Source organism: Hippocampus zosterae, chromosome 7 (assembly GCF_025434085.1).
Source record: "Hippocampus zosterae strain Florida chromosome 7, ASM2543408v3, whole genome shotgun sequence".
Taxonomy (NCBI): domain Eukaryota; kingdom Metazoa; phylum Chordata; class Actinopteri; order Syngnathiformes; family Syngnathidae; genus Hippocampus; species Hippocampus zosterae.
In genome coordinates, this window is record NC_067457.1 from 1,981,718 (window position 1) to 2,003,922 (window position 22,205).

The 22,205-nt window shown below is 49.4% G+C and overlaps 2 protein-coding genes across 3 annotated transcripts in view; one reads left to right on the forward strand and one right to left on the reverse strand.

Annotated features, from left to right (window-relative positions):
- The window catches only part of dock1 (dedicator of cytokinesis 1), a 50,860-nt gene that overhangs the window by 10,527 nt on the left and 18,128 nt on the right, over window positions 1-22,205 (reverse strand). The window contains 2 exon segments of the mRNA XM_052070767.1: window positions 2,376-2,470; window positions 3,238-3,339. Coding sequence (XP_051926727.1) covers window positions 2,376-2,470; window positions 3,238-3,339 — 197 coding nt within the window.
- On the forward strand, window positions 6,516-20,209 carry LOC127604040 (inhibitory synaptic factor 2A). Of its 2 annotated transcripts, XM_052070855.1 has the most exons (4): window positions 6,516-6,925; window positions 11,702-12,821; window positions 15,485-15,556; window positions 19,024-20,209. In XM_052070855.1, exons 2-4 carry the CDS (start codon window positions 11,707-11,709, stop codon window positions 19,205-19,207), a joined length of 1,371 nt encoding a protein of 456 aa, XP_051926815.1. In that variant the 5' UTR covers window positions 6,516-6,925; window positions 11,702-11,706; the 3' UTR covers window positions 19,208-20,209. The 2 variants fall into 2 exon arrangements, with proteins under 2 accessions (XP_051926815.1, XP_051926814.1); XM_052070854.1 differs by lacking the exon at window positions 6,516-6,925 and having other exon boundaries at window positions 11,671-12,821.

Here is a 22,205-nt window from a genome sequence, read left to right on the forward strand (position 1 = left end):
ATGAAGAAAACTAAAAAGTCTTGCAACTGCCACGGATTTGAGGCGCGTTACACATTTGACCTTTTTTTGTAAGTGGACTTTAAGGCAAAGCTATGTGCTTTTAATACACTTCGTTTTATGTTTAGCTTGAAAAAAAAAAGGAAGGGGGGCGGGGTGGGGGTGGAGGACAGTTCCACCGTGAGCACATCCTGCCATTAATTAAAAGTGTAAAGAAAAAAAAAATGCACACAACTAATGAGGTGGCCGAAAATAGAATGTGTACTCTTGCCATCACGATGATGGAAATGGTCCAAAAAGACCGTTTGAAAGGCAGCCTCGAGATTTCCTGAATATCGTCACGGAGCCTCGGTCAAACCTTTTCAGCCGTGCAGCCGCTTCGAAATGAAAATTTTCAAACTTGCTAAATTTCAGGTTGCTCAGTGAAATGAGCGCGAGAATGGATGAGAGGAACTTTCACGACGGCGTGACGACGTCCATTTTTACTTTACGTTGACTTAGAGACGCAGCTCAAGTCGTCCCGGTCGCCCAGGTAACGGCGCGACGAATAAGTCGAGTCGCAAGGAACCTTGAGAGCTTCGGAGCCGCGCCTCGGCATTAAGAGCCATTTGGATACAGTACACACGCCTCGTCGTTATGATGAATCCACTCAATCAATGTGCCGCCGTCGTAGAAATCACCTCATTATCGCTGATGGATGGCCGCCATTTTGAATCCTCAATGTATGTCGGGGCCCCCCTCCCTTCGCCCGCTCCACAACCACCTTCCATCCCCTTGCAGCGACGTATGCTAATGAACATTTATCAGCCGATCATACTTGCTAATTGAGTTCAGGGAGCAACTTGGAGAATGATCCCCCCCCCCCCCCCCCCCCCCCCCCCCATCTATAGTCCGTCGTACGCCGGCGAGGAAATAAGTTGCGCGCAAAGAGATAACGGCAAGGTCACCAGGCTTAGTTATCAGATCCATTCATTAAGGCGATTAGCTCCATTTCAGCCACGTGATGAACACGCCGGGCGTTTAGCCATCGACGCGCTTGCAACGCTACTTTCGCGCCGACGTGACAACGCCGTTCTCAAACTTTGCATTTAGCTCAAATGATTCCCTTTCGTAACAAGTGGCAACATTGCAAACTCATTGCGCTCGTTATTCCAATTCTAAGCCAATCTGCTAACGAAGTGCTGCGGGAAGCGAATGGACGACGAAAGGGGAACGTGACGAAAAGGATGATGATGATGATGATGATGAAGAAGACGACGACTTACTGTAGCTTTGTGAGTCAGCACATCAGCGGCAATAAAGAGGCACGGCAAGTGAACTATCAAAACCATCCTGCGAGGGAGTACTTTCGGCCGACTGGGCAAAACGGGCACACAAATGTTGCCGTACAAAGTTGAAAGAAAGAAAAAAAATAAAAAAACATGTTGCGCAATCTTCCTATCCCGGTGAGGAAGCTTAAGCCGACGTCTGCTAATTAAGCGCGAGAACAAACAAAGACACGAGGTTACCTAAGGGACACTTGGACTGTCTAATGAACGGCGAGAAGTAATTTTGCACAAGGCGACACGGCTACGCTGCATTGTAGCTTGTTCGGGAAGCAAATCGAAGAGAGTACATGGCGGAAGAGAACGCACGTATGAGTCGGGGGGGGGGGGGGGGGGGGGGTGGGGGGGGGCCCGCCTGCCTGCCGTGCATATCTGGTTCAAATTGGGTGGCAACTGCACAAAAACAACAAACGGCCAATTGTCATCAAAGGTCAAAACTTCACGCTAAAGATGGTTCAAATTTGCCCGACGGATTCGTTTTTTTTAAAGGACGCCAGGGAATAGGCAAAATTGCGTCTGAAGCGAAAGTTGCGGCCACTAAGGCAAAATAAAGTCGCGCTCACGTCCCCGTGTGACCCGGAGGCGATAAGAGGTGACAGCGGCGGTTGGCGAACGGCGGTTAAAATATAGATCAACCGCTCAGCAGAAAATAAATAAACAAGCGCCTTCCGACGACTCGCCTTAACTTCACCCGACAAGCGGCGCTTGAATACACCGCACAGATATTTTTGTTTGTTTTATATTTCAACCGGGGTGGCACCGGGCCAGGTTGGCAATGAATAAAAGACGACAAGCAGTCAAGTCAGGAAAAATGGCAGGACTGAAAGTTGAGCGATTAGCATTTCTAATTCATGCGACTGTTCATCTGATTGCCGCATTGCTGCCGAGGCCTGGTGTTGATGTTATTTGCATGGCGGGATCGGGGTGAGGTGTGGGGTGGGCTGGGGTTGGGGGGGGAGAACAACGCGCAGCTATGCTAACCCACTTTTGACTCCTGTTCCTTAGCAACGTCAGTATTGGTACTCTCAAGGCCAACAGCGGCGCGCCACTTACTTGTTTTGCATCATGTTCATTATGACCCAGTCCGAGGGGTACACGTTCTTCCCGATGAGGTCTTTAAACATGATGAAGGTTTCCATGAGGAAGTCCTGGAAAAGAAATTTAAGTTCATAACTTCGGTCAAGCGTCGACCTTGAGGAAATTGAGTTGACATCGCTTCGGCAAATGAGCAAACTTTGCCGAAATGCTCCGCCAACACCAACCCCAAAATGTTTGCAAGTTGAGCGTCTTGTGTCTTTTCTGACACGGCTTCTTGAGATTTTTTTTTTTTGGGAGGGTCTACGCATGGAAGCTGCACCAACCATATTGAATGTTTCGGGTGCTGAATTTTCATCTGTTCCTCACAAACAAGTCAATCCAGGATCGGATACACAAAATTGGTAGCAATCAGACCAAATTTTGATGGCAAGTACATTTTTTTGAAGGACTGCTGCAAATGGTCAAAATTGACTCTAAAATTGCCAATTGGAACGACTTGCAGCGGCTTTTCCGACATGATTTCCTGAGACTTTTTGGAGAGTCTTCATGACAGACGCCGACTGAATTTCATGCTGCTCCGTGAGTGCTTTTGGAGGTCGGGAGGGGGGGGGGGGGGGATGGAAAGCCCTGAAAATGTCCATTTATTTGCCCCAGGGATAACGAGGACAAAACTTCAAAGTGGTAAAGTGAGGGATGCATTTCTCTGAGATTTGAGGTGGCAAAAAAATAAATAAAATAAAAATCCTGTGCGCTGCAGACATCTTTGAAATGTGGCTATGGCTGCAAGAGAAACAATCAATCTATGCAAAGATTCCGCGCCTAGATCTACACACGCATCATTTGTTTTGTGACTCCGTACACTCGTACTGGCACTCACCACCACGTCGCTGCGTATTTTGCCGAAGGTGTTGATCAGATGTGCGTAGTGATAGTCGTCCATCTGCCTCAGCGTGGCGGTCATGCTGGCCACGAAGCTCCCCTGCGCAACAACAAGTTACAAGGAGTGCGGTGGGTCAAAAGCCGTCGGAATTGCGATGGACTTGCGGACTTGATTGGACGGGAGTTTGGGAGCGGGGGAGCGCTCGCACGATCTCATTAACCCCGCCGGCCTCCACCCCTGTCTCGGCTGATTAGAAAAGCCCGTGATGTCCCTAAAGGGCCGCTCCCAAGCCGACTCAGCCCAAAATTCGGAAGGACACTCTCGATGCTGACGGCCTTTCAATAGCCACCACTCAGTTCAATGCAGACATGACAATTAGAACCATAAAAAAAAAAATCTTAATCCAGCAAAATTCTAGTCAAGTTTGTTCAACACAGCCAATGGCTTGAAGAAGAAAAAAAACGGCATGAAATGTCCCTCGGATCTCTTAAGAGTTAAATAGGCCAGAAATGATGCGGCGGCTCGCAATTAGCAACCCATCTGAATAATAATTTGCATGATTTGTAGCGCTGACGACGAGAGGCTGCATACATCATGGAGACAATCAGGAGAAAATGAAGCGCAGATAAGAAGCCGTCATTTCAACCGGCGGCGAGCTCTCGATGAGCGGCGTGATAAACGGGACGGCGTATGCGGCTCGGGTAGCTTCCTGAGCAATCGCGCCGGCAAAAACTTTGGAAACCACGCGACGCACTTTTGCTTCAAACAACAAAACGTCAACGGTGTGGGGGAGACGAGACAATCTTTGCAAAATTCTGCCCTTGAACCTGCTTTCACCTCATGACATGAATCTTATTCTTACCAAAGCCAAATTAAGAGATGGGATCTCTTGACCAATTCATCTGATTTGTGCCCATTAGAAGTCAAAGTAAGATTTCCAGAAGCTTTGTCTCTGTAGAAAAGCAGACTTGGGCCCGCCCTTCTCCTTCCACGTTGAGAACGCACCGCGTCGTCCCTGCAATATTTGCCGTCACACCTCGCTTCTCATTTCTGCACACGGCGCCTGAACATCTGGTGCGGCGTGCGCTCCCGTTCTGCATTTAGATCTTAATTGTGGCGGGGTGACAGCGGCGGGATACACTTTCTTGGCAAAGCAAGCGCGTCGGGCCGCTCGCTTTCTCGCCAGGTCCCTCACCTCTGTTTAAATTTGACAATTAGGACTCGGCAGCTGATCCCGGCGCCTCCGGCGGCAAATGTTTGGCCCGGTCGTAGATGAATCAGTCGAGTCGAGTCATAAAATCAAATGTCAGATTGGCCAGCGCGCGCACGTTAGCTTAAGCGGCTGGTGCTGCAGCCCGACGGCTTCGCGCGATCCTTATCGTCCGGATGGATTTCCCGCCGAGAAGAAGAGTAGCAGTTGCGGCAGGACACCCTGTTGCTGGTTGCAAGAGTGCGCAGCGAGGGGACTTGTGAAGGAGGCTTTGAAGTTTGCGGCGCTTTTATCAATAAAGCAAATGCGGCGGGAATTACCGCGTGGCCTTCATGCCGCCGGCTCTACACGTCGGATCTAGCAATTAGGCAAAGAAAATTAAGACGCAACAGCTTGTCATCAAACAAGTCTTTGATTGTTGTTACCCCGCCCCCCCCACTTTCCCCACACACAGATCCGCGCATTTTCCCCCACCTCATCATCAGGAGGAATCTCACTCGGGCGATACCGCCGAGAGCAACCCCCCCAGCCCCCCCCCCCCCCCGACACATTTGCAGTCGTGCCAAGTGACGTAACGCGCCGACCGACAAGCCAAGTAACTGGCTCGCCAATCAAAATCAACAAATGGATCCTGCTGTCCAAACCCAAACTGAACCCAAACAAACTGTACTCCCCCGCCCCCCCCCCCCCACCCCCACCCCCCGTCCTTTATTCCAACCCATCCATCAAACATTCCAAGTCAATCATCTAATGGACGCCCACCGAGCTGGAGTGTTGATCTAGTTGATTTCTCCCGCCGAGCGACAATAAAGCAAAGCTGACTGCTGACATCTATCACCGCCATCCCGAGGGGCTCAATAACCACCTCGTGCTTGAGGGGGAAAAATTGGGAGGGGGCTGGGGGGGGGGGGCGGAGACTGTTAGTGGAAATGGGGGGGGGGGGGGGGAAATGTGATTACGGGGTGGGAAAGACAAATTGGGACGGTAAAAAGCTGTGTCCCGCGCATGGATGCGGAAGGGAACTCTCGGCGGGCATGTTCGATAGGAGGCGGAGTGATTGACCGCAAGGCCGCTGAAACGCAGCTCGGACAGGAGTTGACCTGAGCGCGTGCCGTGCTCTCGTCGTCAGAAGGCAACGGCGGCTCTCTAAATTGCAAAGCAGGCGATCCATGAATCAATTTATAATCCCAGCAGAGCCGGCGGTAGGACAGCAAGGAGGTTCCTTTGACCCCGCGACTCAGCGTGCGCTACACAGGCGGGGCGACAAGGACATCGAAGAAGACCCCCCCCCCCCCCCCCAAACAAGGGTTTGGCTCGGAGCTAATGAAATCAATAGCAGAAGAGAGAGGAGTCACTCCAGCGGAGAAACAGTTTGCTTACACAAGCACATCGCTGAGCTCCAAAAAAAAAGCAAGAAGCTTTTTTTTTGGAGCTGAGAAATGAATCTCTGAAGGGGGTCAGCGCGTTAGAAGACAAACCGTCAACCCTGAGCGGTGATCACCTGCGTGCTCCAAGGTCAAGCGCTCGGGGGGGGGGGGGGGGGGGGGGTATCCGAGGTCAGTTCAGAGTCAAAGATGGGATCAAGAACAAAATCGGCACTGAAAAAATGTCTGGTTTGTATGTTTTTTTTGGGGGGGGGGGGGGTTGTTTAAATTCTACAACGAGCGAATCATCTCCGGGTTAAGTGACAAATTAAGAATTCAAATGCACAGATCTCCGGTTTCAAAAGTCAAACATGGCAAAATAAACACTCAAAGCACAGGCGCCTGAAAAATCGACCGCAGTGACAAAGCCACTTAACGTTGCAGGTAAATACGGGTCGATCAAAAACTACGCTTTAAAAAAACAACCCGTTAAAATGTATTTCATGCATGTGGAACACCCGTTTAAAAACAAACCGTTCTTGAAGACGGAACGCAAACGTATTGCGCCAAACAAGTTAAAAAGCCTCAACTCGGAGTTTCTCAACATGTCGTGTCCTACCCTCCTCCCTCGGAGCCCTTCATCTCGCCTCTCTCTCTCCCCCTCCCTCCCTCTCTCTCGCAATTTCACTCCACCTCACACAACTCCGACGCTTGCACGCAGAGACGAGGGGGAAAGCCGGAGCGTGAGGAGCAGCGCCGGCTGCAGCGGCAGCGGGGCAAGCGCGTTGGGGGTGGGAGAAGATTCTACCCGTAAGGACGCTGCCGTTGTATGCTGGTGTGCGTGGATGCATGTGCGTGTGCGGGAGAGCGAGCGGGAGCCCCTGCTGCCGTCGTCACGCGGGCAGGAAAAAGGGGAGTTGAGGGGGGGCGGGTGGGGGCCTGAGTGGACGGTGCATCACAGGACGCCGATGTGCGCGGACGACTCCCCGACTCTGCCGTATGCCCGCCCCGGCCCGGACAACTTCTGCCATGGCGTCGCCTTTCTACCGCCCACCGGTGGGCATGCAAGTGGGAAATCATCTTTTCCCTCAGCGCTGCACGACTGACTGAGGTGAGTCTCCTTGCTGTGGGGGGGGGGGGGGGGGGGGCAGTAGTTGAAGAATCCCTGGGGCATGGTCGAGCTCTGAGGGACTTTGATTTGCGGTCAATGGTTTTCTGGCTCTGCGTCGTGACATGGGTTCGCTCTGGTTTCCTCCCCCGTTGTCCGTCTCTGTATTTGGCGACTGAGTGGAGACCAATCCAGGGTGTCAGCTGGGAAGGACACCAGCTCACCACTGACAAGTCAAGCAGCAGGGAAGGGGAGAATAGCTCCACTGATTTGTGTCAAAGAAAGGTCAAGTCATATTTTGAAGGTCGGGAGGAGGGGCGGGGGAAGGGGGGGGGGGGCTGATGACTTCCGTTTTTGAGGCTTGTGATGAAACAACTTCTTAGTTCCTTTTTGAACATGCAAAGTTGAGCTTTCATCTGCAGAGTGTAACCTGACCAACTGCCGGTCAACAGACAAAGCCGGCGAGTGACTCGCCGGTCAAATAACGAACGAAACGGAACACGTCCAAAGCCGAGCACTTGAAAGGGCTGATTAGAGGGGACGCTTGGCAAAGTGGAGGAAGCTTGCGAGGATCCAAGTAGGCAGAAGAAGAACTGCTCCACTCACTCCTCTCCACTCCGCTCTCGCTCTGATTGCATCTTCCCTCGAGATCATCCACAGAGCGATGGAGATGATGAGGGTGATCCCAAGTCGTAGCGAACGGGTGAAAAGGGGACGCGCCTGTATCGACGTGGAAACGACGCGTTGTTATTTGTATGTCACTCGAGAGTCCATCTTTAACCTCCCGCTGGTCACTCAAGAGGGCCAAGCCGCAGCTTGAAAGGACAGCAGCTCACGCGCGGCGGAACGAGTTATGAAGAAGCGATGGCTTTGAATTGATTTTCAAAAATGAGCGCTCACAGCGAAGACGAAATTGGAGCAAGGTGGAACCGAATCCAGCCCGCGACTTGTGTTAAACGGCGCCTACACGCGAGCGCAAGGAGATGAAACATTAGCGAGGGGAAAGTAAACAACAAACAGGGCAAAGCAAAGGCAGTGGGGGGAAAAGTCAAGAAAATTCCACTCGGAGGGGATTAAAATTAAAATGGCTGCCAGTAGTAGTCTATTCATGAAACAAAACAAGACTTTTGGGGAAGTGCACTTTAGAACAAAAAAAAATAAAATGGTGTCGGGAACTTGGTAGGAGTTGCAAGGATGTCAATAAATCCTGTTGAGTGCCTTCAACAGGTATGCAAAGGAGCTCGCACCCTGGCACCGCTGCCAAGTTCTTCATCTGATCTGAAGCGTTGAGCCGCAATGTGATTGCAATAGAAGAGGTGACGGGCTTTTGCACGTCCTTCAAACGGCGCTTCTGTTATCTAGTCCTCACCGCAGCATAGAAAGAAAAAGAAAAAAAAATGTTGAAGATGCTGCCTGGCAACAGCTCTGCGAGGCGGCCAGAGGGACAACCGCCAGAAAAACAATCCCTTCAAATCCGCCGATTTCCAGCCACCTTTTAATCTTGAGGGGTATTAAGCTGGCGTTAAACTCACAAAGGATTTTCCATCGCGGCACTCGGCTGATGGTGCCTCCGCGCTGACCTTTGCAGTCAATCACTCCGGCCGGAGACTGGCGGCGCGCTACGGCGGCGAGGCTCCATCAGGAACTGTAAAACACACTCGGCCGTGACGCCTGTCAAACCATCCCGAGTAAACCTGCAGCTCCACCGCCCCTGAACCCCTCCCCTATTAACCCTGACATTTCATTCCTCTTCTACACGGATCGAATCTGTTTTCGCCTTCCGTGACATGCGTGCACTCACGGCCAACAACAAGGCGCTCTAAATCGGCCGCCCGGCCATCAAGCCTGGCTCCATGAGATGCTACTGGGCTAACAAGTCAGCCGCCGATCCGAAGTGAAAATATTTGACGGTGAAAAACTCACAATTCAGTTCTTGATAGCTCCCAGTCTTTGCAAAATGTCAGCAATGACCTTTTAATACGTACACCGCACGGTCTTTAAATACGTCCGCAATGTCGTATTTCCGTCAATTTCGGAACTTGAGGTGAAAGGAATGACAATTGGGTATTCCTATTGCGATTAAATTTGAGGCTGGCAGCACGAAAGGGTCGAGAGGCGGATCCGACATGTTTCAAAACACTCGTAACCATTTGGAATTACGAGATCGGAAACAAGCTGGTAAGGGAGAAAGAGAAAACGAGGCGAGATAAAGCAGGATTACAGGGAAGTTCCATCATGCCGCCGCCGCGCTCATTTGTTCGGGCAGCCTCGCAGCTGTAATTGTCACGGCAGGAGAGTGGGAATTCCTCGGCGGATCGAGGCCATGGTGTTTTTGCTGGATTTTCGCCGCCTTCATTGCAGTCGCAACATTAATCAAAGTTACAAGCGGCGACTGGGGGCTGCCGGCCAGTTCCGACCCACAAATCTCCTCAGCAAACTTCATCACACGCAAAATTTTTTTTGGTCGAGTTTGTCAATTGTCATCCAATTGCTTTGCTCGTTTTCGTCCCTCAAAGATTTCAAGAAAGTCTCTTTGCATTGCTTCTCCCTCATTGACATGTACAGCCACATTTGCCAGTGCTTAATTAATTCTGCGCTTTTTGCTACGCACACAACATTAATGAATTTTCCCTTTCGATGGAGCGCGAGAGATAAGACGAAATTAGTCTGGGGTAATAAAGAAAGAAAGGAAAAAAAAAAAAGTGGCAAACATTCACTCGCCCCAGGGTTGGAAATGCCGAGCGCTGACATTTCAACCCTTTACGAGTTTACCCGCAGTGACGACTGTCACGCGGAAAACTGCCGAGTCAGGGTTGGGCCGACGGCTATATCGGAATTCAAAGTGTGGCGTGTTAAATTAGCATCTGCACCCAAAAAAAAAACAACAACAACAACATTTCCATAATTGAGCAATTAATTGTTTTACTGCGGGAATCTGGATTTGTAAAGAAACGTCTCTCTGACAAGCAAGCCGAGAGATAGATCCCGCCCCCCATCCCCAATAAGGAAAAAGGGGTCTAGTCTCAGAAGAAGACGCTTCGCACGATGAATCATGCTGTTTCTGCAAGAGGCCGACAGTAGGGGGCAGGGAGGGGGGGGGGGGGGTGCTCTCAAACATCAAGATACGGATTTATAGAGCTCGCACTGGTGCCAAAATGTCAAAAAAAGGATCAGAAGCAAAAAGAAGCTCACGATGTAGTCAGAGCGGGAGGGCGCGGAGGCTCACTGACTCCATTCATGTTTCATTCTTATTTTTTCGAGCGGGGTGACGCTTCAAATTGTTCCTCACCTCGAACGATTGCGTCTCGCTATTCGGAACGGCGGTGACCTCGTTTCGAGAGCACGTTCAAGAGACGCACTTTTATGCCTGGAGATTGAGGGCAACAAGGAAACGGCGCTGCAGCAACGAGGAGACTGCGGACGTGTGGCGCGGCGTGGCTCTTTCGGCCTGTGGACAATAAGATTGTTCAGATACGAAACGAAGATGCCCCCCCCCCACCCCCTCATGCATAATTCAACGATAAATAGCCGGAGAGGTAATGCGACGGAGGGCGCAACGTTCTTTCTGTGTGGCTCGCAGGTAAATAAAGAGAGCGCTTTGAATGGGGCCTCCCTTTTCCTGTTGACAGAGCGCGACGGCAACGGAAGATAAGCCGAGGGGGAAATAATTGCCCCGTCTGATTCAACATCTATATGAGATTGCGGACTGTTTGCTCGTTGTAAATCAGCGGGCGAGAAATTAGACTGTGTTTGTGTCAGGAGTTAAGGAGCCCGCGAAATGCAAAATTATTACCTTCTTCTCAGGTCCGATTTGGTTTTGCGCTGTGCTGGCAGGTCGAGTAAAACACAATTTTCACCCACTTGAAAATTTGAGGAGAAGGGAGCGCCGTTCACGTCTCAAGTCCCACATCGCTATTGGCGGGGATGGAGGCATCACCGATTCAAAACAAAAGTCCATTTACACACACATTTTTTGTAACGCGGCTTTAAAAGGGTTCACTTTTTATGTGTCGAACCAGACGAGTCGTCTTTTTCTCAGGTTGCATAAAGTTTTGTTGGGTTGAGAGTGAAAGGAAAAGGTCAGACAATTAAAAGCCAAGCAAACGCGAGGCGGCGTTTGTTAAATACAACCGATGGCGTGACGCCATCGTGAGTTGTCGATGCCGAAGTGCTTTGAGCAACTGGCGCCGAGCGAAACAAGCACGAAATGGATTGGATGATTTCATGGATTAAGGGACCCCCAAAAATAATCGGAGTCTCAGATTTCATAGAGAATGGGATTACAGAGCAACCCCAATGGATTATTCTGAACAAATGCCTTCACATTTGGGTACTACCAAAGCCTCCCGGATATTCTTGCATTTTTTTTTTTTTTGGTTTTGTTTAGTTTTAATTTAGGGAAGGGATGCAAGGGATATTTTGTGCTATTCAAGTTATTTTCGCCAGCATTTTTCTTGTACATGCATGTTTGAGCCACAAAAACATTTTGAGCCTCCGGTCATCACTGCGCTCTTTCGTGCCGTGACAATGAGGCACTCTAAAAATATGTGCTATGGCTTAAGAAAGGGGTCGGCACAAGATTGAAAGGAGCTCTAACGAGATGAGCAAATTTTGTTTGGTAAGCAAGGCAATTGCGAGGCTAGGAATTGTCATCTTTGCCATAATTATGCAGGTTTATCCCCGTTACTTGGGTTTAAGTGGCTGTAACACACAAAGCTTTCCGACTAAGCCCCAGTCATTAGCGCCAAATGACTCCCTATCTTTCTCCACGCCTCTTAGGAACCATGGTGAGCAAGGAGGGCGGCAGATACATGCTCACCAACTCGGAATCCGACTCGGAGGCGGCGGTGGCGGTGGCACCCTTACCCACCGCCTCGCTGGCGCTGCAAGTCAAGTATTCTCTGGACGCCAGTCGACAGGTGAGGAAGCGGAACAAGGCCCTGCAAGTGCGTTTCAAGGATATCTGCGAGGCGCAAAACGAACAGAGGGAGGCGGAGTTGGCCAAGGACGGGAATCCCCTCTCTTACAAAGCGGCGTACCGCAAGTACATGACCGTTCCGGCCCGTCGATCCATTCCCAATGTCACGCGCAGCACCGGGGTGCAAACGTCCCCCGACCTGAAGAAGCGCTACCAGACGTTCCCCTTCGAGCGCAAGAAAGGGCACGCGTTGAAGCACGCGGCGCTCGCGGAAACGTACACGGGTCAGAATAACGGCTTTGTCATGGAGGTGAAGCCGGATTCGCCGCGGTGTTTCGACGACGAGGCGGAGGAGGAGGAGGAGGAGGGAGCCCGCGGGGGGAGCAGAGTTTGGCGGACCAAAGCGTTGCTCCACACAAATGAGCGCGTGGCTACGGTGGAGCGGCACGCGGCACCCGACGGCCCGTGCGGCGACGCGCCGCCGCCGAGTTGCGCCGTCAACGCGGACTACCAGCTCTGCGGCGTAGCATCCAAAACCAGTGCGGGATTACCACCGGGGGAAAGGCGGCCGCTCGATCGCGATGAAATCGCGCCGCGTTCGCGAAACCTGCCGGAAAGGGCCTCCAAGGTGAGCGGGCCAATCGCGTGGAACTCCCTCACCCAAGTGGAGTGCCTGGAGAGCCTGTCGGCACGGCACAAGCGTAAAAAAAGCCTGCAGCGCGACGGGCCGCAGAGCGAAACGTTGCCGCGCGCCGGCCGAGCCTGCGCCGCGCAGGCGCAGCGTCATCCCGCCGACAAGCCCCAGCGAATGGCGGCGGCTGACCAGGAGGCCTGTAAGCAAATCGTGCCCGTGGATCAGGACGGGCATGTTAAAGCACAGCTTCAAGCCATGGAAAACATCATCAGCTCCAGCCAGGAGACCATCAAGGTGCTTCTGGGGGTGATCCAAGAACTGGAAAAAGGGGAGGCCCACAGAGAGGGGTAAGTGGATCCCCCCCCACCCCAAAAAAAAAAAAACGTTGCCATTCTCTCAGTGATTGTTAACTATGTCTGAAATTCCACCGCATTTAAATTGGACTCTACCTGTTAAAATGAAGGCCATTCTTTCCAAGCAATTGATCTCGCTAATGCCACTTGGAAGTACGCGCGGCGTCATGGTCAAGGAGTCCAAGGCGCGTGCCGGCAGACCTTGGAAATGCACATTTGTGGCTCAATGGCGACTGAGTTTATAAAAAAAAAGAAAAAACGGCAGATAGCATTGAGACAGCTGGGAAATAGAGGACTGTTTATCAGAAAAGAGGCCAACAAAGGGGGCAATTTGATGAGAGAATTGCCAGGCCCTGGGCAATCAGATACTTTGAGGTGTGGACTGGCATACAAACCGCTCATCTCAGGGAGCTGTTCATTTTTTGGTGAGAGGAAAAGTGTAAATGGCGTTTAGTCTCGCCATCGATCTCCACGTGCAAAAGTTTCAATGTCTCCGAAATCTCGCTCTCTCTTGAAATTTGCCATCAGTGAACACAAGAGCAGCTCAATAAAACACAAAGTCCCGTGGCTGTCCTGTCTAATAAGATTCCCGTACATGCTTTTTACACCCGCCCGCACAGTGACCTTTTAAGGGGGGAGAAAAAATAAAAATAAAAATCAGGGTGCTCAATATAAGGCTAATGGCGCCTTTTGCTTTCAGTCTCCCGCATGGAAGACTTGCTCAACAATGGCGCCATTTTGTCTTATTAGCTCAGCGTGAGACGGGCTGCGACGGCCGTTTGCGTGGATTTGGAGGCAACCAGATTGCTGTTTTTGTATCTCTGTATAGATATAAAATAATAATAAACAAATAGAGGCATGCCGTTACGGCATTCTCCAAATTGCGGGAGAAAAAGTGCAATTCCCCCCCCCCACAACTTACAAGGAGGGTCTCAATAATATGTCTGCTTCGGTAATCATAACTCTAGGAAGAATTACAGCAGACTGTGTTACCGTGACGACTGCACAGCGTAATTCCTGGGTGACGCATGGCTTTTATGTTTCCAACGACGAGTTTTGTACACACTTTCCCAACAATGCCACGTTCCCGATGACGAAAATTACAATCCAAATGAAAGGAGACAAAGGCCAGCAGCTATGCGAGTAACTGCTACCAAGTAATGAAACAAAGTGGCGCTTCTCGGAACTTAGTCTGTGCAGCCAACAACACTTTTGGCTCAGAAATGATCGTTTTGCCAAGTCCGAATGTGGACCTCTGCGCGAGTGGCCGCCAAGTACAACATTAAAAAATGCAATACAACTCATCTACTTGGTCGTGTCACTTTGAAAGGCAGCGACCCAAATATGTGTACACGAGCAATTAAAAAGCCACTTTTCCAAAATATGTCGCCTTTAATTAACGCTCAAAAACATCACCTTCAGCTCATCCCGTTCCCCGACCGCAATGGCGTGAAATACCACGCCGGCATCCACCCCCCGCCCCCCCCCCCGATATATCTGTCAGAGCATATGGCGGGAAAAGCATTCGATAAGGAGCGGGGAATTTATGATCGGCGTTTAATTTTTTTCCTTTTTGACTGGCGCAGCACCTCGGAGAGAGAATGATTAGGAGACGTGATGAGCTAAACGCGATGGCTAACGCATTCGTCTGACGTGGTCATAAAGCGGCGAGAGATGATGGGGTCATCAAACAGCAATGTCGAACATTCCATTTAAGAGTTTGGAGATATCTTCTCACACACACAATGGAGGTAAACCCCTTCTGCAGTGCTTAAGATGGAATATTACGTGAGCGAAACATCCCATTAAACCCACATAAAATGGGAGCTATCTTTCTGGCTGGGTATGAGCGGAGGGAGCAATAGAAGTGCTTTGTTGCCTGAGGAAGAATTGAGCCTGCGCTGTACTCAAAGGGTTTCGATTGCATCAAAGCATGTTCTTTACGAGGCCTAAATACAAGAGAAGTGGACTTGGCGATTGTGGAATTTTTTAATTGCAACATAAGCGGTAGTGGTCGGCTTTGTTCGAAAAATAGCATGAGGGTGTTATCTTTCGGTCTTACGGAGCCGGTGTTGAATTAGGTGGACGCGGCCTAACGTCACACAGGTCACGACATATCTTGCAAAAAAATTAGACAAGACCGACTCAACAGCACCTGTACTGGTTACGGCCAAGAAGTGAACGCTCAGTCGATGACACATCGAGCTGAAACAAAGAACTGAATTGTGCAGACAGAAAGTCAACGTATTAAAAGCGCAAATGTGGCTTTAGGTAAACTGCCGCCTGATATTTAGCCCCCTGCCCTCTCTCCGTTTAATAAAGAACGATAATAAAAAGTCGAAATGACTGCGTAGGAAAATAATTAGCTCCTGCGCCCTTCTGAGCCGAGCGTAATTGTGAGCTAATGTTGTCAATCGGGTGGTCAGGCTTTGATTAAGCTAGCCCTTAGCGCAGCACGCGGAGTCACCTCCACTCTCAATCAGCGAAGCGTGGCTAATGCCCCGACTCTCGCGCTTGCCGGACGCTCAGCGGGGCGCGGCGTGACTCCCCGCTAATGAGCGGGAGACGTACGCCGGCGAGAAAGCCGGGAGCGGCTTAACAAGGCCTGTAATTATTACACACTCACCACTCTCATCTTCCTTCCCCCCCACCCGCAGGCTCTCCTATCGCACCGGACAGGACACAGCCAACTGCGACACATGCCGGAACAGCGCATGCATTATTTACAGGTCAGTGGCACGAGCCCGTCAAAGACAGAAATGTGCAATCGTTCCCGCTTGGGGGAGTGGGGAGAAGGAGCAGGTGTGGAAGTGACAGGACCTTGATGGCCGCCGTGCTGCACGTCTTAGCAGGATTGTGAGCAGGCTCCTGCGGAGCTTTCTGCCAGTCACTTTGCGACTTTATAGATGCTTGAGATAAAGATGCACGTTGGCATTTGAGGTCAGGGTTTGAGGTTTGACAAAGGGGCTTTATTTATATTGTTTTGGGGTCAAATGCGGGAAGCTGAGGCTTGAGTTACAAGTTGCCTTTCAGAGCGAGTCACGTTCGGGCTCCCTCCGCTCTTCTTACTCGTCATCTCTCTGCTGTGTCTGCTTGAGCAGAGACAGACTGCGACTCTCTGGAGAACATCGCTAACCTTTGCGGTGGGTACAAATGACGATTCCTCTTACAAACTTCAACAACTCAACACTGAGCGTTCTCATAGATATTCTTGGCCGATAGGGACGTAGCAATTGATTTATAAATGTGCGTCTTTTATGTCGAGCCATTAATCAGGATGAGCCAAGAAGCAGCATAATGCGCCATTCGATAACGCGACACTTTGCCAACAATGGGGAAGACTGATATGACTAAACGCAAGAATACACTTTTCCAGCACAGTCGCAAGCGGATACGTCCGGGTATAAATCAAGTCACGCCGATTGGCGCAAAAACAAACAAAAAAAAACGCTTCCTCGGTCTGCGACAAGCCTGCAAAACACTTGGTCTCCCAATGACATGCAGAGCAACAGAATCCACCCCCCCCCATCCCCCCTGCCCAAATGTACCCGGGTTTCCTTTTTAAAAGGTCTGCACCCAGCCTTGAAATCAGCGTTGGTTTTGAGAAAATGATCTCGATTGGACACAGACTCAAATATAGCAAAAGCATTGATGCAGGCTGGGGGATTAAAAGGCAATCTAATTACCTCCATCTCCATGAAAGCTACCTCTCCGGAGGTGGAAGAACACAAGAAGAAGGAGGAAAGCAGAGCCCGGTTGGGAAGCATAGCCGTGACGGGAAACAAAGTTGCGCGTGGGTAGAATCGCTGTCAGTGCGGAGAAGCGCAATCGGATCGTTACTGAAGCGACGTAAGGTTACGTTGAATTGTATCATCGTTCGGGTATATTGCATCACGACAACATAACGGAGAGAATCGAATTGCGTTGCGATCGGAGTCGATCTGAGAAATCGCTGCGAGTAACTTTGTACGTGTGCCGCATTCGTCTTGACGTACCCGGAACGACTCGTACTGCATGGGAGTCGCTTGGTCCGTGTTAATAAATGTGGGGACCCACATAATACGCTTTGGTCTTTGGGGCAAAGGCAATTCATTATGACGAAAACAGAGCAAGAAGGGAGAGGACGCCACCCACCCTGCACATAATCAATATATCAAAACGCACAACCACGGCACCGAGGACTTCAAGCAGAATACGCAAACGCAGCCGCCCTTGCCAGGTTCAATTCCCCCAAGCCCAGCCCCCCCCCCCCAACCCCCTCTTTTTTTTTGAAGAACCCTGAACCATATCGCCTGAATGCGTTATCGCCTTCAGGCAGCGCAGCCGACGGGAAGGCATTCAGCACTTTTTCACACAAACGTGCGCGGCTTTGAATCGGGAGTGGACGAGACGAGGGATGAAAAGATTAGTGGCCTCTGTGGCATATCGTCGGGTGATGTAATACCTCAAGGTGTGGAAGGGGAGGAGAGAGAGAGCGAACGGAAAGTCAATGAGGCAGATGAGAAGATTTTGAACCACGGTCATGGAATTTTGCCGCATGTCTTTGTGGACCACAGCGTCCCCCTTACAATACGTTACGATTTTTGGGGGCGTGCGGGACGTCTGCTCGCCTGATGACATTTAGACACTGATAAATGAGCCGATGAGTGACGATAAACCTTTCACTGAACACCCCTTTGCTTTTACTTGAACGTTCTCATGTAAACATTCTCCCTTCGTAGATTAATCGTTTTAATGATCTCATTAGATGCATCCAAGGTTTCCCCTAATTATTCACTCTTTCCATGCGGTCAACTGCTGCTTCGAACAAATTGCTACCCGACACCAGTAAGACCCAGGCCGGGGATTAAATGCAATTCTATGCAAATGTGCCGAGCGGCCGCGGATTATAAATGTAAATGGCCGCCGGCGAATTAATTACTATAAAAATAGCCGTTTTGGAAATGAGCTTAAATGGACTTTTCTGTCCATGCAGGGAAATAATAACTTGTAGCCACAGATGGTGAGCAACAACGGTCTCAACGGTATTATGGGCTTACTCCAAAGAGCGAGGAAAAGCCTATTATGGCGATAGTGTTGGCGTACGCGTGTGTGGGAACGTGCGAGCGATCCCCGAAGAAAAAGAAGGAAAACAGAAAACGGCAGCAATGGATGAGAACGTGCCCCTCGGATGCTTTGGCACAGACGCAATTAAGGCTTTGTGAGCGATGAAAGGGCCACACGGAAATACTTTGGCGGCAATAGCCGCAAATCCTCATTAGCCTCCGACAAAACGCACCGCGTCATTGATCACACCGGACCGACACGTCGCGCTAATTTGAGCGCCGACTTCAAACTTTGCTGCCTGCGTCAATAACCTTTAGCGGGATACGCTGAAAATATAAAAGCGGGGGGAATCAAAGCTGAGAGTCGGCAACTCGGATCCGAGTAGGTAAGCAAGAGGCCTCCCCTGATTAATCAGACACAAATTTATTTTATCGCTTAATACTAATTAAGCGATTGTGATTTATTGCCAATTACTGCGGTGGTCTCAGCCTCGAATTTTAAAAAAGGCCTGAGTCGGAGGTGGGGGGGAATGCAAAGTGCTGAGAGCATAGCCTCACCGCCGCAGGAAGTCATCCATTTTGGTTCAACGCGGACATTTTAGAATCCCGTTGGCCATTTCCAGGGCACGTTCAAACAACACCCATTTTAAACCACTGACGTTTTTGTCATTGCGTGTGGGCATCTGTCTCAAGTTTGACAACTGAAACTGCCAACTTCAGGTAAAAGATTGCGTTCCATCCCTCCATTTTTAATATATCTAAGTGTCAGAAGAGCCTGCTGCCAAGCTCACCTTCACACCAGCCAGCCGGCAATCACGAAGCAAATCCTGCAGCCGTTATGCAAGTGTAGCCTTGTCGCAACCCCCACACGGCCCTCATCAAGCCATCCGGGTGCTGGTAGTAGCGGAGGACGCTCCGAGAGATTAAAAGTGCCAGCGCATTTAGCGAGGCTGTAATCTCGGTCCTCCCCAGCCCGCCATTTAGCAGAAGCTAGCGGTCAAGTGCCTGCAAGGATTAAAAAAAAAAAAAAGATGGCTGCTGCAGATAACTCACAATCTACCAGCCTCAACCAGTGTGAAGTTATATATTATACTGTATATAAATTTTTGTTTCGAGGTGGCTAATCTGTTTCCGTCCCTTTTGCTTGACAGTGTGGAGCTGGATTTCAAGCAGCAGGAGGACAAACTGCAGCCTCTCATGAAAAGACTCTGCCCCTCGGACGACAGCCACTTCCCCGCCTTGCCATACCCCCACGAGGCCTTCACATCCACGCCCAAGCGCAAGTCCAAAGCCGAGTCCAAGAAGCACGCCCGATGGAGACTTTGGTTCATGTGAATGCATCGCCGGGGCGGGGGGGCAGAACGTCACGCTTTCCTAACTCGGGAACTTCCGCCTGGCGCCATTTTGGAAGTAATTGTCGTCAAACTGGGAGTGAAATCGCACCTGGGTGGGCGGTGACACACTTTTGACAAAATGTGATGAGCAGCTCCTTTCGAAGCTGCCGTCTAATGAAATTCCGGACTTGGGTCACGTTGGGACTACATGGGCTTGTCTCTCACCATACAGCAAAGCACAACAAACGCAGTTCAGGAACCCACACCCCCCCAAATACCGAGACTAATTTCACGTGTGAAACTGTTCATACCGTCTCAAGGAAGAAAGCTACGATCGATTTTATCCATCTCTCAAATGTCACATTGACTTCTCGACTAACTTTGAAGGAGATGTACATAAGAAGAGTCTTGTTAAATGAAACTTATTTTCTTAATGGCATTTTTGGACATCAAAGGACATTTTTATCTATAGCTGTATTAAAAAAAAAGATCTTAAAGTTTTAGCTGAATATATTTAGGAAATCGGGGGGGCTGTTCGCATTTAATGCCACTAAGCTACTATCATCTTTTTAAAATGGAGTCGAGGCTCTAATATATGTACTGTATATTTTTGTTCCAGCCCTGAAAATAATGAACACCATTGAAGGGTACTACATGCGATTGATTGTATTGCCGTGGTAAACCGAACCTGAACGTAATGTACAGTGTAGCCTTGCATTTTAGCAGGACTGAAACTGCTTCAAAAGAAACAACTGCATTTTCAAAGACAAATTCAAAGATGATTTTACTCCCAACCTTACGGGGAACACCGCCAACCTTGTCCGTAGGTTTAACATTATGATTAGCACTTGAGAGAAACCTCCGAGATTATCTGTATCTTGAAAAAAGTGCAATTGATTTACTATGTGCAATACCGTGTATTTTATACTGTTGAAAGAAAAATAAAAAATTTAATAAGCAAACGATGAAAAAAAATTAAAGCAGACACCTACAAAACTTGGAATTATTTGTCCAGACAGTCAAATGATGTTGCACTGGTTTCATTCAACATCATTTTGCATTTTTCGCGCTCAGGTGCCAAAAACGGTATCTAAAATCTTGATCGGCTTCGGGGTAATCTTGATATTTACTCTGTTCCAGTGTGAGGTGCCAAAACTTGCCTGACTTCCAAGGGTATTGGCATTTCTCCCCTCCGTGATCGAAACGATAAAGCGAGACTCGCTGCCTAATCTTGATCATTTACTCAAAGACGATACTGTATTGATCCCGAATGCAAAGTGACAACGCTGCCATCTATGGGGATCTGAGAGTCATTACTGTGGTTTACAAATTTGACATTCACAAACTGAGACTCCTCCACGCCTGATAAATGGACTTGAATTTTTGAAATGAAACGCAGTTTGGAAAGGCGCCTAAAATTTGACAGTACATCTAGGTTTCTTGAGCGACAATTAATTTACTTTTTTTTTTTCCCCAAATCAAGTAGATGTACTCACCCCCCGTGCAAAATAATGGCATTTGTTATACACAACATAATAGGCTTCTAAACCTTTTCTTAAATGTGCCAATTAAGTCTTCTGTATCCTTTACAAACCCCAAGTGATAAACACCAGATAACAGTCTCTATTCTGCTGTATTTTGTTGCAGGGCTTTAAAAAAAAAAAAAGACACTCAGAGATTGAACGCGGGAGAGCAACTGATTACGATGCAGTGCCATTTCTCGCTCTGCTTCTTGGCTCTGCAGCACTTTGAGTTCAGTAGCAAAAGAGAAAAAGGCAGCGAGGCAAAGATCTAAAAACTGAAGTTTTCCTTTTTTGGGGGGCGGGGAGTTGTGGGCTTTGGGGGGCGTGAAAACGTGACAGTGCCTGCTGTCAGGCAGGAAACAACAAACAGGAAGGCGACGTATTGAAATAACACGAGACCGTGGCAGTGTAGAACAAGCACCGTTTAGTAATACGAAAATCAAGTCAAACTACTCGCTCTTCAAAGATGCTAAGTGGTCATGTGACAGATGGCGCCAAAGCAATACTTTTATATACTACACACGGCTTCGGCTAGGGCAACACAAATCGCGAGTTTTTCAGCAAATGATGGTAGGTTATGTTCCCCACATGAATGGTGAATTTGCAACACTGCAATATCCAGCTCGACATCATCCGAAGGGCAGCGCGCCGACCCGTCTGCGTGACGCCGCTTCATCTACATTCCGTCCGAGCGGCAGGGAAAACTGAGGAGTGAGCCCAGGGAAGCGGAGTAGAACACTAATGCATAAATTGAAACGGGAGAGGATGCCACTCAGTGGGACAAGGTCAGCGGCCGGGATACTGTGACCGCTGTTGGAGGCGACGGCGGCGCTTACTGCCAAAGCTGCTCCAAAAAATTTATAAAAATAAAAATTCAACCTGACTGATGATTAAACGGTTTTGGGAGCAGTTTCAAAGGCTTGATTTGAAAAGGAAATACATTTTAGCAAGGCTCCAAGGCCACTTTCACACTTGTAAATAACGTTCTGTGGTCCAATTTTTTTTCTCTTTAGTGGCTAAATTAATCGGCACGTGGTTGACAAGTTTCTTTTGAACCTAAGCATTACGTTTTTCACAAAACAGGCTTACTCAAACGGAACTATTTCTATTCTTATTGTCAAAAATAAATACATTTAAATATAAATTGGTTCATAATGCGTAAAATCAAAACGTGGGGACAGACCAATACAATCGATTAATGCTTACTTGAAGGCCCTATCGCTCAGCATTACACACTTAGGTGGCACCGCGGGTGGTCACGGGCAGGCAGAGGAGTTTCATTAACCAGGGAGCCTGCATTGAATGCGCACCGCAAGAGCGGGATGGTTTAATACAACCCGCACGCAGGAGAGCTGATTGCCTTACGGGCAAAGTGGTGGGCCCTCGGGGGCTGCGGGATCAAAAGGCCCCAACGGCAAAGGTTTCAACAGCAAGACATCATCCGGTGCGAAGCGTGTTTACCGGCGGCCATATTAG

Excerpts from the sequence above, each read along its gene's own strand:
- LOC127604040 (XM_052070854.1), top strand. The coding sequence starts at position 11,671 with ATGACTCCCTATCTTTCTCCACGCCTCTTAGGAACCATGGTGAGCAAG. Across the intron at positions 12,822-15,484 it reads GGGGAGGCCCACAGAGAGGG|GCTCTCCTATCGCACCGGAC; the intron begins GTAAGTGGATCC and ends CCCCACCCGCAG. Across the intron at positions 15,557-19,023 it reads AGCGCATGCATTATTTACAG|TGTGGAGCTGGATTTCAAGC; the intron begins GTCAGTGGCACG and ends TTTGCTTGACAG.